This window comes from Piliocolobus tephrosceles, chromosome 2 (genome assembly GCF_002776525.5).
Source record: "Piliocolobus tephrosceles isolate RC106 chromosome 2, ASM277652v3, whole genome shotgun sequence".
Lineage (NCBI taxonomy): Eukaryota > Metazoa > Chordata > Mammalia > Primates > Cercopithecidae > Piliocolobus > Piliocolobus tephrosceles.
In genome coordinates, this window is record NC_045435.1 from 45063804 (window position 1) to 45076821 (window position 13018).

The 13018-nt window shown below is 42.7% G+C and overlaps 1 protein-coding gene across 1 annotated transcript in view; it reads right to left on the reverse strand.

The window, feature by feature from the left end:
• ISY1 (ISY1 splicing factor homolog) overlaps positions 1–13018 on the reverse strand; it is a 33770-nt gene that overhangs the window by 14188 nt on the left and 6564 nt on the right. Inside the window, exon 6 of the mRNA XM_023215850.2 lies at positions 4284–4396. Coding sequence (XP_023071618.1) covers positions 4284–4396 — 113 coding nt within the window. The remainder of the gene's footprint in view (positions 1–4283; positions 4397–13018) is intronic.

Below are 13018 nucleotides of genomic sequence, written 5' to 3' on the forward strand. Positions count from 1 at the left end.
TGCACTCCAGCCCGGGTGACAGAGCGAGACTCCGGCTCAAAAAAATTAATTAAATAAATAAATAAATAAATAAATAAATAAAATAAAATTAGCCGGGCGTGGTGGCGCATGCCTGTGATCCCAGCTCCTCGGGAGGCTGAGGCAGGAGAATGGTATGAACCCAGGAGGCAGAGCTTGCAGTGAGCCGAGATTGCGCCACTGCACTCCAGCCTGGGTGACACAGCGAGACTCTGTCTCAAAAAAATAAATAAATAAAATAAAATAAAAATAAATAAAAATTAAAAACACTATGTTAAGTGACAAAACTTTTAAAAAGATTACCAACAACCTATATGACAATCAGTAGAAAACAAATGAAATACATCCAGAAGATACATCTATATCTATTGAAACTGATGATTTGCCGGGTGTGGTGGCTCACATCTGTAATCCCAGCACTTTGGGACACCAAGGCAGGCAGATTACCTGAGGTCAGGAGTTCAAAACCAGCCTGGCCAGCATGGTAAAACCCCATCTCTACTAAAAATACAAAAATTAGCAAGGTATGGTGGTGCACATCTGTAATCCCAGCTCCTTGGGAGGCTGGAGCACAAGAATCACTTGAACCTGGGAGGCAGAGGTTGCAGTGAGCTGAGATCACACACCACTACACTGCAGCCTGGATGACAGAGTGAGAGTCTCAAAAAAAAAATGATTTGACAACTACATGTAGTATGTGACCCTGGACCAGGTCCTGTACTGCAGGGGAAATGCTACCAAGGACATTATTGGGAAAATGGATGAAATGCCACATGGATTCAATTATTGTAGCCAGGTTAAATTTCTTAAACTTGATAGCTCTACCATGGTTATATAACAGAATATTCTTCTTCTTAGGAAATACACATATATTAAAGAGTAAAGAAGCATGATGTATTTTAACCTACCTTTCAAATGGTTCACAAAAAATAAATCTCAAGGTACCCAAAGAAAATAAAGCAAATACAAGCAAAATGTTAAATACTGGTAAATCTGTAAAAAGGGTATATAAAAGTTCTGTATATTTCTGCAATGTTCTTTGAGTTAAAAAACATTTTTAAAAATTATACAATTTGGTTGAGCACAGCTGCTCACGCCTGTAATCCCAGCACTTTGGGAGGCTGAGGCAGGATGACTGACTAACTCCAGGAGCTTGAGACCAGCCTAGGCAATATAATGGGACACCATTTCTACAAAAAATTTAAAAATTAGCTGGGCGTGGCCACAGTGGCTCATGCCTGTAATCCCAGCACTTTGGGAGGCCAAGGCAGGTGGATCACCTGAGATCAGGAGATCGAGACCAGCCTGGCCAACATGGTGAAACCCTGTCTCTAATAAAAACACAAAAATTAGCTGGGTGTGGTGGTGGGCACCTATAATCCCAGCTACTCTGGAGGCTGAGGCATGAGAATCGTTTGAATCCAGGAGGGGGAGGTTGCAGTGAGCCGAAATCACGCCCCTGCACTCCAGCCTGGGTAACAGAGCAAGACTCCGTCTCAAAAAAAAAAAAAAAAAAAAAATTAGCTAAGCATGGTGGCACACACCTGTCATCTCAGCTGCTCAGGAGGCTGAGGTAAAAGGATCACTTGCACTTGGAGTCAAGGCTGAAGTGAGCCATGATCGTGCCACTGCACTCCAGCCTGGGGTAACAGAGTAAGATCCTATCTCAAAAACTAAAAGGCTGGGTGCAGCGGCTCACACCTGTAATTCCAGCACTTTGGGAGACCAACGTGGGCAGATCACCAGAGATCAGGAGTTCGAGACCAGCCTGGCCAACATGGTCAAACCCCAACTCTACTAAAATACAAAAATTAGCAAGGCATGGTGGCGCACACCTGTAATCTCAGCTGCTCCAGAGCCTGGGGCATGAGAATTGCTTGAACCCAGGAGGCGGAGGCTGCAGTGAGCCAAGATCACGCCACTGCACTCCAGCCTGGGTGATGAGGCGAGACTCCATCTCAAAAAAAAAAAAAAACTAAAATAAAATAAAATAAAACAATTTAATATACTTATCGATCATATGATTATCTGACATGAAGGTGTATTCCTTATACAGTTTAGAGAATAAAGCACGTAGTGAGAATATTAATGAATTTCTATAATGTATACACTAATATGTATTGTTTATAGTTTATAATTTTTATATTTATATTTTTTCTCTACACGAAAATATGTACTTGTTTATATAATCGAAGCTACCATTTTGAAAAGAAAAACAAAACCTAGAACCAAAATTGGACATACAGTGAGTATGGTTTCAATTATGACATTCATACAAAAACAACGGAAGGAAAAAAAAGATAAAGAGCATATTCAAGTGGCTGCGCTTATGTAATGGGATTGTGACTGAGTGTTGTTCTGCTTCTTTGTACTTTTCTGAACTTAGTGATAATATATTACTTTTATATGCAGAAAATAAAAACAAAGTTAAGTATTAAAACTCTCTGGAAGAAAAGATATAAAAATATTAATTTTTATATATTTATATTGAATTTATGTTGAATTTGGGTGGTGGAACTTAACATTTCACATATTAATTTTTTCATACATCTGAGACCACTTTTCTAGGTGGATTAATGAGCTGCTTTTAAGCAGCCTCACAGGAAAAATAAAATCTCCACCACACAACTGCTGAAGAGGTCAGGCAAGTGCTCACTCTGGCAGGACATATACTAAAATCAGAACGATACAGAGAAGATTGGCATATAAAAATAAGAAACAACAAAAATAAAATAAATGAAAAGAAAAAAAGAAGTTAGGTAAGACATCCAAGAGAAGAGAAGGCTCCTAGTGCAGTGCCCAGACACAAAAGGGGCTTCAGAAATGGGAGTGTCTTTCCTCTTCTGCAGTGGGAAGGCTGAATGCTCCATTTGTATGTACTAGGGTGAGAATTATGGTTATGTGTTAAGACTTTCTCAAAGGTGAAAAGATCAACACGTAGAAAAACTGCATGTGTTTCTTACATAACATGTTATAGTCCATTGATTAGATACTGTTGTTTCCAGTGATCTGAGGTAGGTCTCATCACAAAAGTGTGAAATAATTAGGCTCTGGGGCAGGGGTTTTCAAAACCAAGACCCATTAGTGCGTCATGAAATCAGTTAAGCAGGTCACAAACATCAATTTTTTAAAAACCAAAATAGAACAGAATAAAAAATATCAAAGTATATCATACTACTGTTTTTCAGCACCGTTGTGTGCTGGCTTGTGATTGTGTGTGTGTGTTTTACAATGGGCCATGTTCTTAAAAGTCTGAAAGCTATGTTTCTAGAGTATTGCACTTACAGAAGTCCAAAAAAAGGACAGAATGGAGTGTCTCTATGGCTCTCAGATAACAAAGCCAACAAATGGCTGTCTCCAGTTCCTAAGGCGCTCAAATAATGTGAGGAACCATTGTCATTTTATCTGTTTTTTTTTTTTTTTTTTCAGACAGCATCTTGCTCTGGCACCCAGGCTGAGGTGAGTAGTGGCATGATGACAGCTCACTGCAGCCTCCACCTCCCAGGCTCAAGCGACCCTCCCATCTCATCCTTCTGGGACTATAAGCATCTGCTACCATGCCTAGCTAATGTTTAAATATTTTGTAGATTCAGGGTCCCACAGCGTTGCCTAGGCTGGTCTCAAACTCCGGTGCTCAAGTGGTCGTCCTGACTCAGCCTCCCAAAGTGCTAGGATTACAGGTGTGAGCCACTGCACCCAGTGAAGGACCAGTCTTTTCTTTCTTTTATTTTTTTGTAGGTGGGGGAAGGAGTCTTACTCTGTCGCCCAGGCTGGAGTGCAGTGGCGATCTTGGCTCACTGCAACCTATGTCTTCCAGGTTCGAGTGATTCTCCTGCCTCAGCCTCAGCCTCCCAAGTAGCTGGGATTATAGGCACGCACCACCATACACAGCTAATTTTTGTATTTTTAGAAGAGATAGGCTTTTGCCATATTGGCCAGGCTGGTCTTGAACTCCTCACCTCAAGTGATCTGCCCACCTCGGCCTCCCAAAGTGCTGGGATTATAGGAGTGAGCTACCGCACCCGGGCTCACGGTCATTTTAAACACAAGGCCCAGAGATGAAGCAGCTTACATAAGGGCTTCTGGCTAGTACATACAGATGCCCTGTCTGCTGTGATGCATGTGCTGTGAAGTCTTCCAGCATCATCCTACCCACCTGTTCACAGGTTTCCTGTATCTAGGGACTACCATGGCAGGAATAGGCTGGGAACTGCTGGGGGTGGAAAACTAGATGGGACCCGCCACCGGGGCTGCCATGTACTCACTCCATAATCAGGACCGCCCAGCTCCTTTATCCGGACCTCCCAGTGTCCTTTCTCCCTTAGCAGCTTGTTAATTTCATCATTCAGGTCACGAATTCGAAATTCACCTAAACCAGCTAGAAAACAAAAAGGTTAACAATGTAATTCCATAAAAATCGTCAACACCTCCAACACTTACACTCAATATCATACCCTTAAAATCAATGTCAACACCTACAAAGGTATACTACATAAAAATAGTTATCTAATTTGGTAAGAAAAATCACCCAAATAAATGAAAGGACAAGAATTATAAAGAGTTTCCACTAGCGTAAGAAAAAAAAAATCCTTGAAAATAATTTCATCCTCACTAGCAACCAAAAAAATACAAACTAACCTGAAACAACCTGGCAGTTCCATTTACACAGCTACTGAAATAACAAGCTCTTAAGAGAGAGGGGGAAACAGCAACCAAGGCCAGCAAAGACACAACGAGGCTGGGATGGGCACCCAGGGCTGGCAGCATTCTGTGATGGTTTAGACTTTTCAGGAAAGCAATGTATTGCTATATGGGAAAAATTTCTGGCAAGGACTATAGGGCTAAGAATTAAGCCTAAGGGATTAATTGAAAGGGATGTGCACAACAAATTTCACTGCGGTGTAGCGGGGGCATCACACCATAGAGAAGGTGGGAAAATGACTAATGAACCCTAATATGTTGAAATGAAACATCATATAACTGTTGGGACAATTTGCACATAGTGGAGACACAGCAAGGCCTTTATGAAGTAATGCTGGATGACAACAGCAAGTCCAGAAGGGCTCTTACACCTGGGTTACAGCTAAGACGGATGCTCTAGAAGATGGGCATGAGAGGACTTCTAGGAGTGATGGATACTGCTTGTGGACGTGGTGGCTTTCATGGGTATAAAAATCTGCTGTAATTCATCCAACCCTACATTAAAAATGGAGGAATTTTATTATATGTAATTTTTGCCTGGATAAAGTCCATTTTTTTTAAAAAAAAGTCAAACAGGCCAGGCGCAGTGGCTCACGCCTGTAATCCCAGCACTTTGGGAGGCCGAGGCAGGCGGATCACAAGGTCAGGAGTTCGAGATCATCCTGGCTAACACAATGAAACCCTGTCTCTGCTAAAAATACAAAAAATTAGTAGGGCGTGGTGGCGGGCGCCTGTAGTCGCAGCTATTCGGGAGGCTGAGACAGGAGAATGGTGTGAACCTGGGAGGTGAGGCTTGCAGTGAGCCAAGATCATGCCATTGCACTCCAGCCTAGACTCCATCTCAAAAAAAAAAAGAAAAAAAGAAAAAAAGTCAAACAAGCCGGGTGCAGTGGCTCAAGCCTGTAATCCCAGCACTCTGGGAAGCCGAGGTGGGTGGACTGCTTGAGCTCAGGAGTTCAAGCCAGCCTGGGCAAATAGTGAAATCCCATCTCCACCAGAAATACGAAAAATTAACTGGGTGTGGTGGCACATGCCTGTGGTTTCAGCTACTTGGGAGACTGAGGTGGGAGAATCGCTTGAGCCCAGGAGGTGGAGACTGCAGTGAGCTGTGATAGCACCACTGCACTCCAGCCTGGGTGACAGAGTGAGACCTTGACTCAAAAAAAAAAAGTCAAGTAAAAAGAATACACTGTAACTGGGTGCGGTAGCTCACACCTGTAATCCCAGCCTTCTGGGAGGCACAGGAGGATAGATCACTTGAGGTCAGGAGTTCGAGACCAGCCTTGGCTAACATGGGGCGTCCTTGTTTCTACTAAAAATACAACAATTAGCCGGGAGTGGTGGTGCACGCTTGTAATCCCAGCTACTCAGGAAGCTTGAGGCAGGAGAATTGCTTGAGCCTGGGAGACAGAGGTTGCATTGGGCCAAGATCACACCACTGCACTCCAGCCTGGGCGACAGGGCAAGACTGTCTCAAAATAAATAAATAAATAAAAATAAAAATAAAAAATACATTTTAGAACCTCCCACTCCCATGTTCTGTTCTGTTAGGAAAGAAAAAGATCTGCCACCACCATGGTGAGACTTTCCAGTGCTAAAGACACAGAGAACTCAAAGCAGCCCAATCATCTGCCCAATCATCTGAGGGCCTCAACCAAAGCAAAGGGAGAGGATTCCAGAAGCCTCTCCCAAAGCAAAGCCAAGGCATCTTGGAGAAAACAAGAATCACATGTTTTATGTTTTTTTATTGACTTTCCAAAATCTACATATAAAAACATTACTTTTTGGTACATAATTATATGAGTTTTCACAAATGCATATAATCATGTAATCATCACCACAATTAAGACACAGAAAGTTCCATCGCCCCAAAACATTCCTTTATGTGCCACTATAGTTACCCCCTCCCCTTACCCAACTTTTGGCCACCAGTAAACATAACGTATTTTGTTCCTATAATTTTGCTCTTCCAGAACATCATATAAATGGGATCACAAACTACACAGCATTTTGAGTTTTGTATCTTTCACTCAGCATTATGCTCAAAAGCATGCTTTTGAGATTCATCCATATGTTTTAATTTTATTTATTTACTTTGATTATTATTATCATTTACAAAGATGAGGCCTTACTATGTTGCCCAGGCTGGTCCCCAACTCCTGGGCTCAAAGCAATCCTCCCACCTTGGTCTCCCAAAGTGCTGGGGATTACAGGCATGAGCCACAGTGTCTAGTCTATATGTTTGTTTTTACTACTGGGTATTATTTTATTGTATAGACACACCTCAGTTTGTTTATCCATTCACTAGAAGGACCTTTGGGTTGCTTCCAGTTTGGGGACTACTATAAACACTATGTATGAGTTTTTGTGTAACAGAAAAAGATTACATTTCTCTTGGAGAAATACCTAGGAATGGAATTGCTGGATCATAGGTTAAGTGTATGTTTAACTTTATAAGAAACCACCAAACTCCATTGTAAAGTAGCTGTTCCATTTTGCCTCCTCACTACCAGTGCATTTGAGTTCATTACTTCACATACTCACCAGCACTTGGCATTGTCACTATTTCTTTAAGTCATTCCACTAAGTGTATAGTATCTCACTGTTGTTTTAACCTGCATTTCCTTTATGACTATTATGTTAAATACATGAAAAGATGCTCATTTGCCTCTACATTTTTTTTTTTTTGAGACAGTCTCGCTCTGTTGCCCAGGCTGGAGTACAGTGGTACAATCTCAGCTCACTGCAACCTCTGCCTCTCAGGTTCAAGCTATCCTCATACCTCAGCCTCCCAAGTAGTTGGGATTACAGACGTGAGTCACCACACCCAGCTAATTTTTGTATTTTTAGTAGAGACAGGGTTTTGCCATCTTGGCCAGGCTAGCCTTAAAACTCCTGGCCTCAAGTGATCCACCCATCTCGGCCTCCCAAAGTGTTGGGATTACAGGCGTGAGCCACTGTGCCGAGGCTACATATTTTCTTTGGTAAAGTATCTGTTCAAAATTTTGCCCACTTCTTAAAACAAATTATATTTTCTTTTTTCTGTTTTTTTTTGAGATGGAGTCTCACTCTGCCACCCAGGCTGGAGTGCAGTGGCACGATCTCTGCTCACTGCAAGCTCCGCCTCCTGAGATCACGCCACTTCCCACCTCAGCTTCCCGAGTAGCTGGGACTACAGACGCCCGCCACCAAGTCCGGCTAATTTTTTTTGTATTTTCAGTAGAGACAGGGTTTCCCAGTGTTAGCCAGTATGGTTTCAATCTCCTGACCTTGTGATCCACCCGCCTCGGCCTCCCAAAGTGCTGGGATTACAGGTGTGAGCCACCACGCCCTGCCATAAATTATATTTTCTTATTGATGAATTTTTAAGAGTTATTTGTCATCCCTTTCTCCACTGAATTGTTTTCATAACTTTGTCAAAAGTCAATTGACCAAGCCAGACATAGTGGCTCATGCCTGTAATCCCAACACTTTGGGAGACACAGATGGGAAGACTGCTCAACAAGAGCAACAAGAGCCCATCTTTACAACAAGAGCTGGGCAACAAGAGCCCATCTTTACAAAAATTTAAAAATTAGCCAGGCAGGGCTGGGCGCAGTGGCTCACACCCGTAATCCCAGCACTCTGGTAGGCCGAGGCGGGCAGATCACTTGAGGTTGGCAGTTCAGGACCAGTCTGACAAACATGGAGAAACCCTATCTCTACTAAAAATACAAACAATTAGCTGGGCATGGTGACGCAAGCCTGTAATCCCAGCTACTTGGGAGGCTGAGGCAGGAGAATCACTTGAACCCAGGAGGTGGAGGTGCAGTGAGCTGAGATGACGCCACTGCACTCCAGCCCGGGCAACAAGAACAAAACTCCATCTCAAAAAAAAAAAAAAAAAATTAGCCAGGCATGCCAGCCACAGCAGCTCACACCTGTAATCCTAACACTTTGGGAGGCCAAGGTGTGCAGATCAGGTCAGGAGATGGAGACCATCCTGGCTAACACAGTGAAACCCCGTCTCCACTGAAAAAAAAAAAAAAACATATATATACAAAAAAATCAGCCATGCATGGTGGCATGCACTTGTAGTCCCAGCTACTCGGGAGGCTGAGGCAGGAGAATCGCTTAAACCCTGGAGGCAGAGATCGTGCCACTGCACTCCAGCCTGGGCAACAGAGCAAGACTCCATCTCAAAAAAAAAAAAAGAAAGAAAAAAATTAGCCAGGCATAGTGGCATGCATCTGCAGTCTCAGCTACATGAGAGGTTGAGGCAAAAGGATCACTTGAGCCCAGGAGGTGGATGCTGCAGTGAGCTATGATTGCACCACTGTACTCCAGCCTGGGTGACAGAGAAAGGCTCTGTCTCTATTAAAAAAAAAAAAAAAAGGTCAACTGACCATTTATGTGTGGCTCTATTTCTGGACTTCTACTGGACTTCTAATTCTGTTTCCTTGGTCTATGTGCCCTATCCTTTCACCATACCACATTACCTGGAAGCTGGAGCTTTCTATTACATCTTGAAATCAGGTGGAATGAATGCTCCAATTTTGTTCCTTTTCAAAATTGTTTTGGCTATTATAGTTCGCCTTTCCAATTAAATTTCAGACACAGAATATCAATGTAAACAAAAAATCCTGTTAGAATTTTGATTGTGATATATTTGAAGAGAGAAAGAATCAATATCTTTACTGTGTTAAGTCTTCCCATACAAGAGCACAGTATATTTCTCCATTCATTCAGGTCTTCTTTGGTTTCCTTAATCATTGCATCCTAGTTTTCAGCATACAGATCCTGACTGTATTTTGTTAGATTTATACCTAAGTATGGCCAGGTGCGGTGGCTCATGCCTGTAATCCCAGCACTTTGGGAGGCCGAGGCAGGTGGATCACAAGGTCGGGAGATCCAGACCATCCTGGATAACACGGTGAAACCTCGTCTGTATTATAAATACAAAAAATTAGCTGGGCGTGGTGGCGGGCACCTGTAGTCCCAGCTACTCGAGAGGCTGAGGCAGGAGAATGGTGTGAACCTGGGAGGCAGAGCTTACAGTGAGCTGCACTCCAGCCTGGGGGACAGAGTGAGACTCCGTCTCAAAAAATTATAATAATTTTAAAAAAAGATTTATACCTAAGTTATTTCTTGTGTTTTGGTGCTTTTGTAAATAGCACTTTAAAAAAATGTTGTATTTCCAGCTGTTCAATGTTAGTATATAAAAATATAACTTTGAAGCTGAGCATGGTGGCTCACACCTGTAATCCCAGCACTTTGGGAGGCTGAAGCAGGCAGATCAATTGAGCCCAGAAGTTCCAGACCAGCCTAGCTAACATGGTGAAACCCTGTCTCTACTAAAAATACAAAAATCAGCCAGGTGTGGTGGTGGATGCCTGTAGTCCCAGTCACTAGAGAGGCTGAGGCAGAATAGCTTGAACCTGGGAAGCAGAGGTTGCAGTGAGCCAAGACTGGGCCACTGCACTCCAGCGTGGGCGACAGAGCAAGACTCTGTCTCAAAAAAAAAAAAAAATTATATATATATATGTGTGTGTGTGTGTGTATGTGTGTGTATATATATAAAATTCCGTATATTGAACTTTTCTGTGAACTTAATAAACTCACTTACCCATTTTAGAATTCTTTCTGTAGGTTCCTTGGGATTTTCTACATACAAAATTATGTACGATTTTAGGCTGGGCGTGGTGGCTCATGCCTATAATCCCAGTACTTCGAGAGGCAGAGGCAGGCAGATCACCTGAGGTTGGGAGTTCGAGACCAGGCTGGCCAACATGGCAAAACGCCGTCTCTACTAAAAATACAAAAATGAGCCAGGCATTGTGGCACATGCCTGTAGGCCCAGCTACTAAGGAGGCTGAGGCAGGAGAATCGTTTGAACCCAGGGGGCAGAGGTTGCAGTGAGCTGAGACTATGCCACTACACTCCAGCCTGGGTGACAGAGCAAGACTCCATCTCAAATAACAAAGAAAATTAGGCCGGGCGCGGTGGCTCACGCCTGTAATCCCAGCTCTCAGGGAGGCAGAGGCGGGAGGATAGCTTGAGCCCAGGAGTTCGAGACCTGCCTGGGTAATATAGCGAGACCCCGTTCTCCACAAAAAGGAAAAAAAAAACAAAAAAAAAGACCAAAAAAAAAAGAAAATTATATAAGATTTTCTACATTACAATAAAGACAGTTTTATTTATTACTTTCTAATCTTTATGCCTTTTATTTCCTTTTCTAACTTTACTGCACTGGCTAGGATTTCCAGTATCATGCTGAATATAGTGGTGAGAATGGATGTCTTTGCCTTATTCATTCAATCCTTCACCATTAAATAGTTTAGACTATGGGTTTCTTATTAGAAGTTTAGTACTGGGCCTGGTGTGGTGGCTCATGCCTATAATCCCAGCACTTAGGGAGGCCAAGGTGGATGGATCACCTGAGATTGGGAATTCGAGACCAGCCTTGACAACATGGTGAAACCCTGTCTCTAATGCAAATACAAAAATTAGCTAGGCGTGGTGGCTGGCGCCTGTATTGCCAGCTACTCGGGAGGCTGAGGCAGGACAATCAATTGAACCTGAGAGGCAGAGGTTACATTGAGCTGAGATTACACCACTGCGCTCAGGCATGGGTGACAAGAGCAAAACACTATCGCAGAAATAAAAAAGAAAAAAAAAAGTGCTTTATCAAGGTAAAAAGTTTCCTTTTATTCCCAGTTTGCTGAGTTCTTACCACGAATAAATGTCTAATTTTGTCAAATACTTTTTCTGCATCTACGTACATCATCATACAGCTTTTCTTCTTTAGAATGACATAGTGAATTAACTTATTTTTGAATGTTGAATCAACTATGGTTTTCCAGAATAAATCCTACTTAGTTGTGATGTATTATCCTTTTTATACATTGCTAGGTTTGATATGCTAATATTTCATTGAAGATTTTGTCTATATTCATAGGAAATATTGGTCAGTAGTTATTTCCCATATCTTTTTCTGATTTTAGCATGAGGGTAATACTGATAATAAATATTCATAAAATGAATTCTAATGATACTAATACTAAAATTCGTAAAATGAGTTGAAAAGTGTTCCCTCTTCTTCCATTTTCTTGAGGAAACTATGTAGAGTTGGTATCATTTCTTCCTTAAATATTTAGTAGAACTGACCAGTGAACCCATCTGGGCCTGGAATTTTCTTTGTAGAAAGTTATTTAGAAATGCATTCAATTTCTTTCCATCTTTTTTCTCTTTTTTTTTTTTTTGAGATGGACTGTCACTCTGTCACCCGGGCTGGAGTGCAGTGACCCAATCTTGGCTCACTGCAACCTCTGTTTCCTGGGTTAAAGTGATTCTCCTGCCACAGCCTCCCAAGTAGCTGGGATTACAGGCACATGTCACCATGCCTGGCTACTTTTTGTATTTTTCGTAGAGATGGTATTTCACCATGTTGGCCAGCCTGGTCTTGAACTCCTAACCTCAGGTGATCCACCCACCTCGGCTTCCCAAAGTGCTGCGGTTATAGGTGTGAGCCACGGTGCCCAGCCTCGATTTCTGTAACAGATACAGGACTACTCAGGTTTACCATTTCTTCTTGAACTGTGTCTCTAAACAGTGGAATTATTGACACTGTGGTTTATTTAGGATAATTATTTGTAGGAAGCTTAACACACCCCTGGCCTCTACCCACTATATGCCAGTAGCACTCTTCCAGTTGTAACAATCAAAAATTTCTTCAGGGCCAGGTGCGGTGGCTCACGCCTGTAATCCCAGCACTTTGGGAGGCTGAGGCAGGTAGATCATGAGGTCAGGAGATCGAGACCACCCTGGCTAACATGATGAAACCCCGTCTCTACTAAAAACACAAAAAAAATTAGCTGGGCGTGGTGGCAGGCGCCTGTATCGCAGCTACTCAGGAGGCAGAGGTTGTGGTGAGCTAAGATCATGCCACTGCACTCCAGCCTGGGCAACAGAGCGAGACTCCGTCTCAAAACAAAACAACAACAAAAAAATGAACTACTTCTCAGCCAAGCACAGTGGCTCACACCTGTAATCCTAGCTCTTTGGAAGGCTGAGGAGGGTGGATTACCTGAGGTCAGGAATTCAAGACCAGCCTGTCCAACGTGGTGAAACTCTGTCTCTACTAAAAAATTACAAAAATTAGCCAGGTATGATGGAGGGTGCCTGTAATCCCAGCTACTCAGGAGGCTGAGGCTGGAGAAACTGCTTGAACCCAGGGAGGTGGAGGTTGCAGTGAGCCGAGAATTCGCCACTGCACTCCAGCCTGGGTGACAGAGAGTGAGACTCTGTCTCAAAAAAAAAA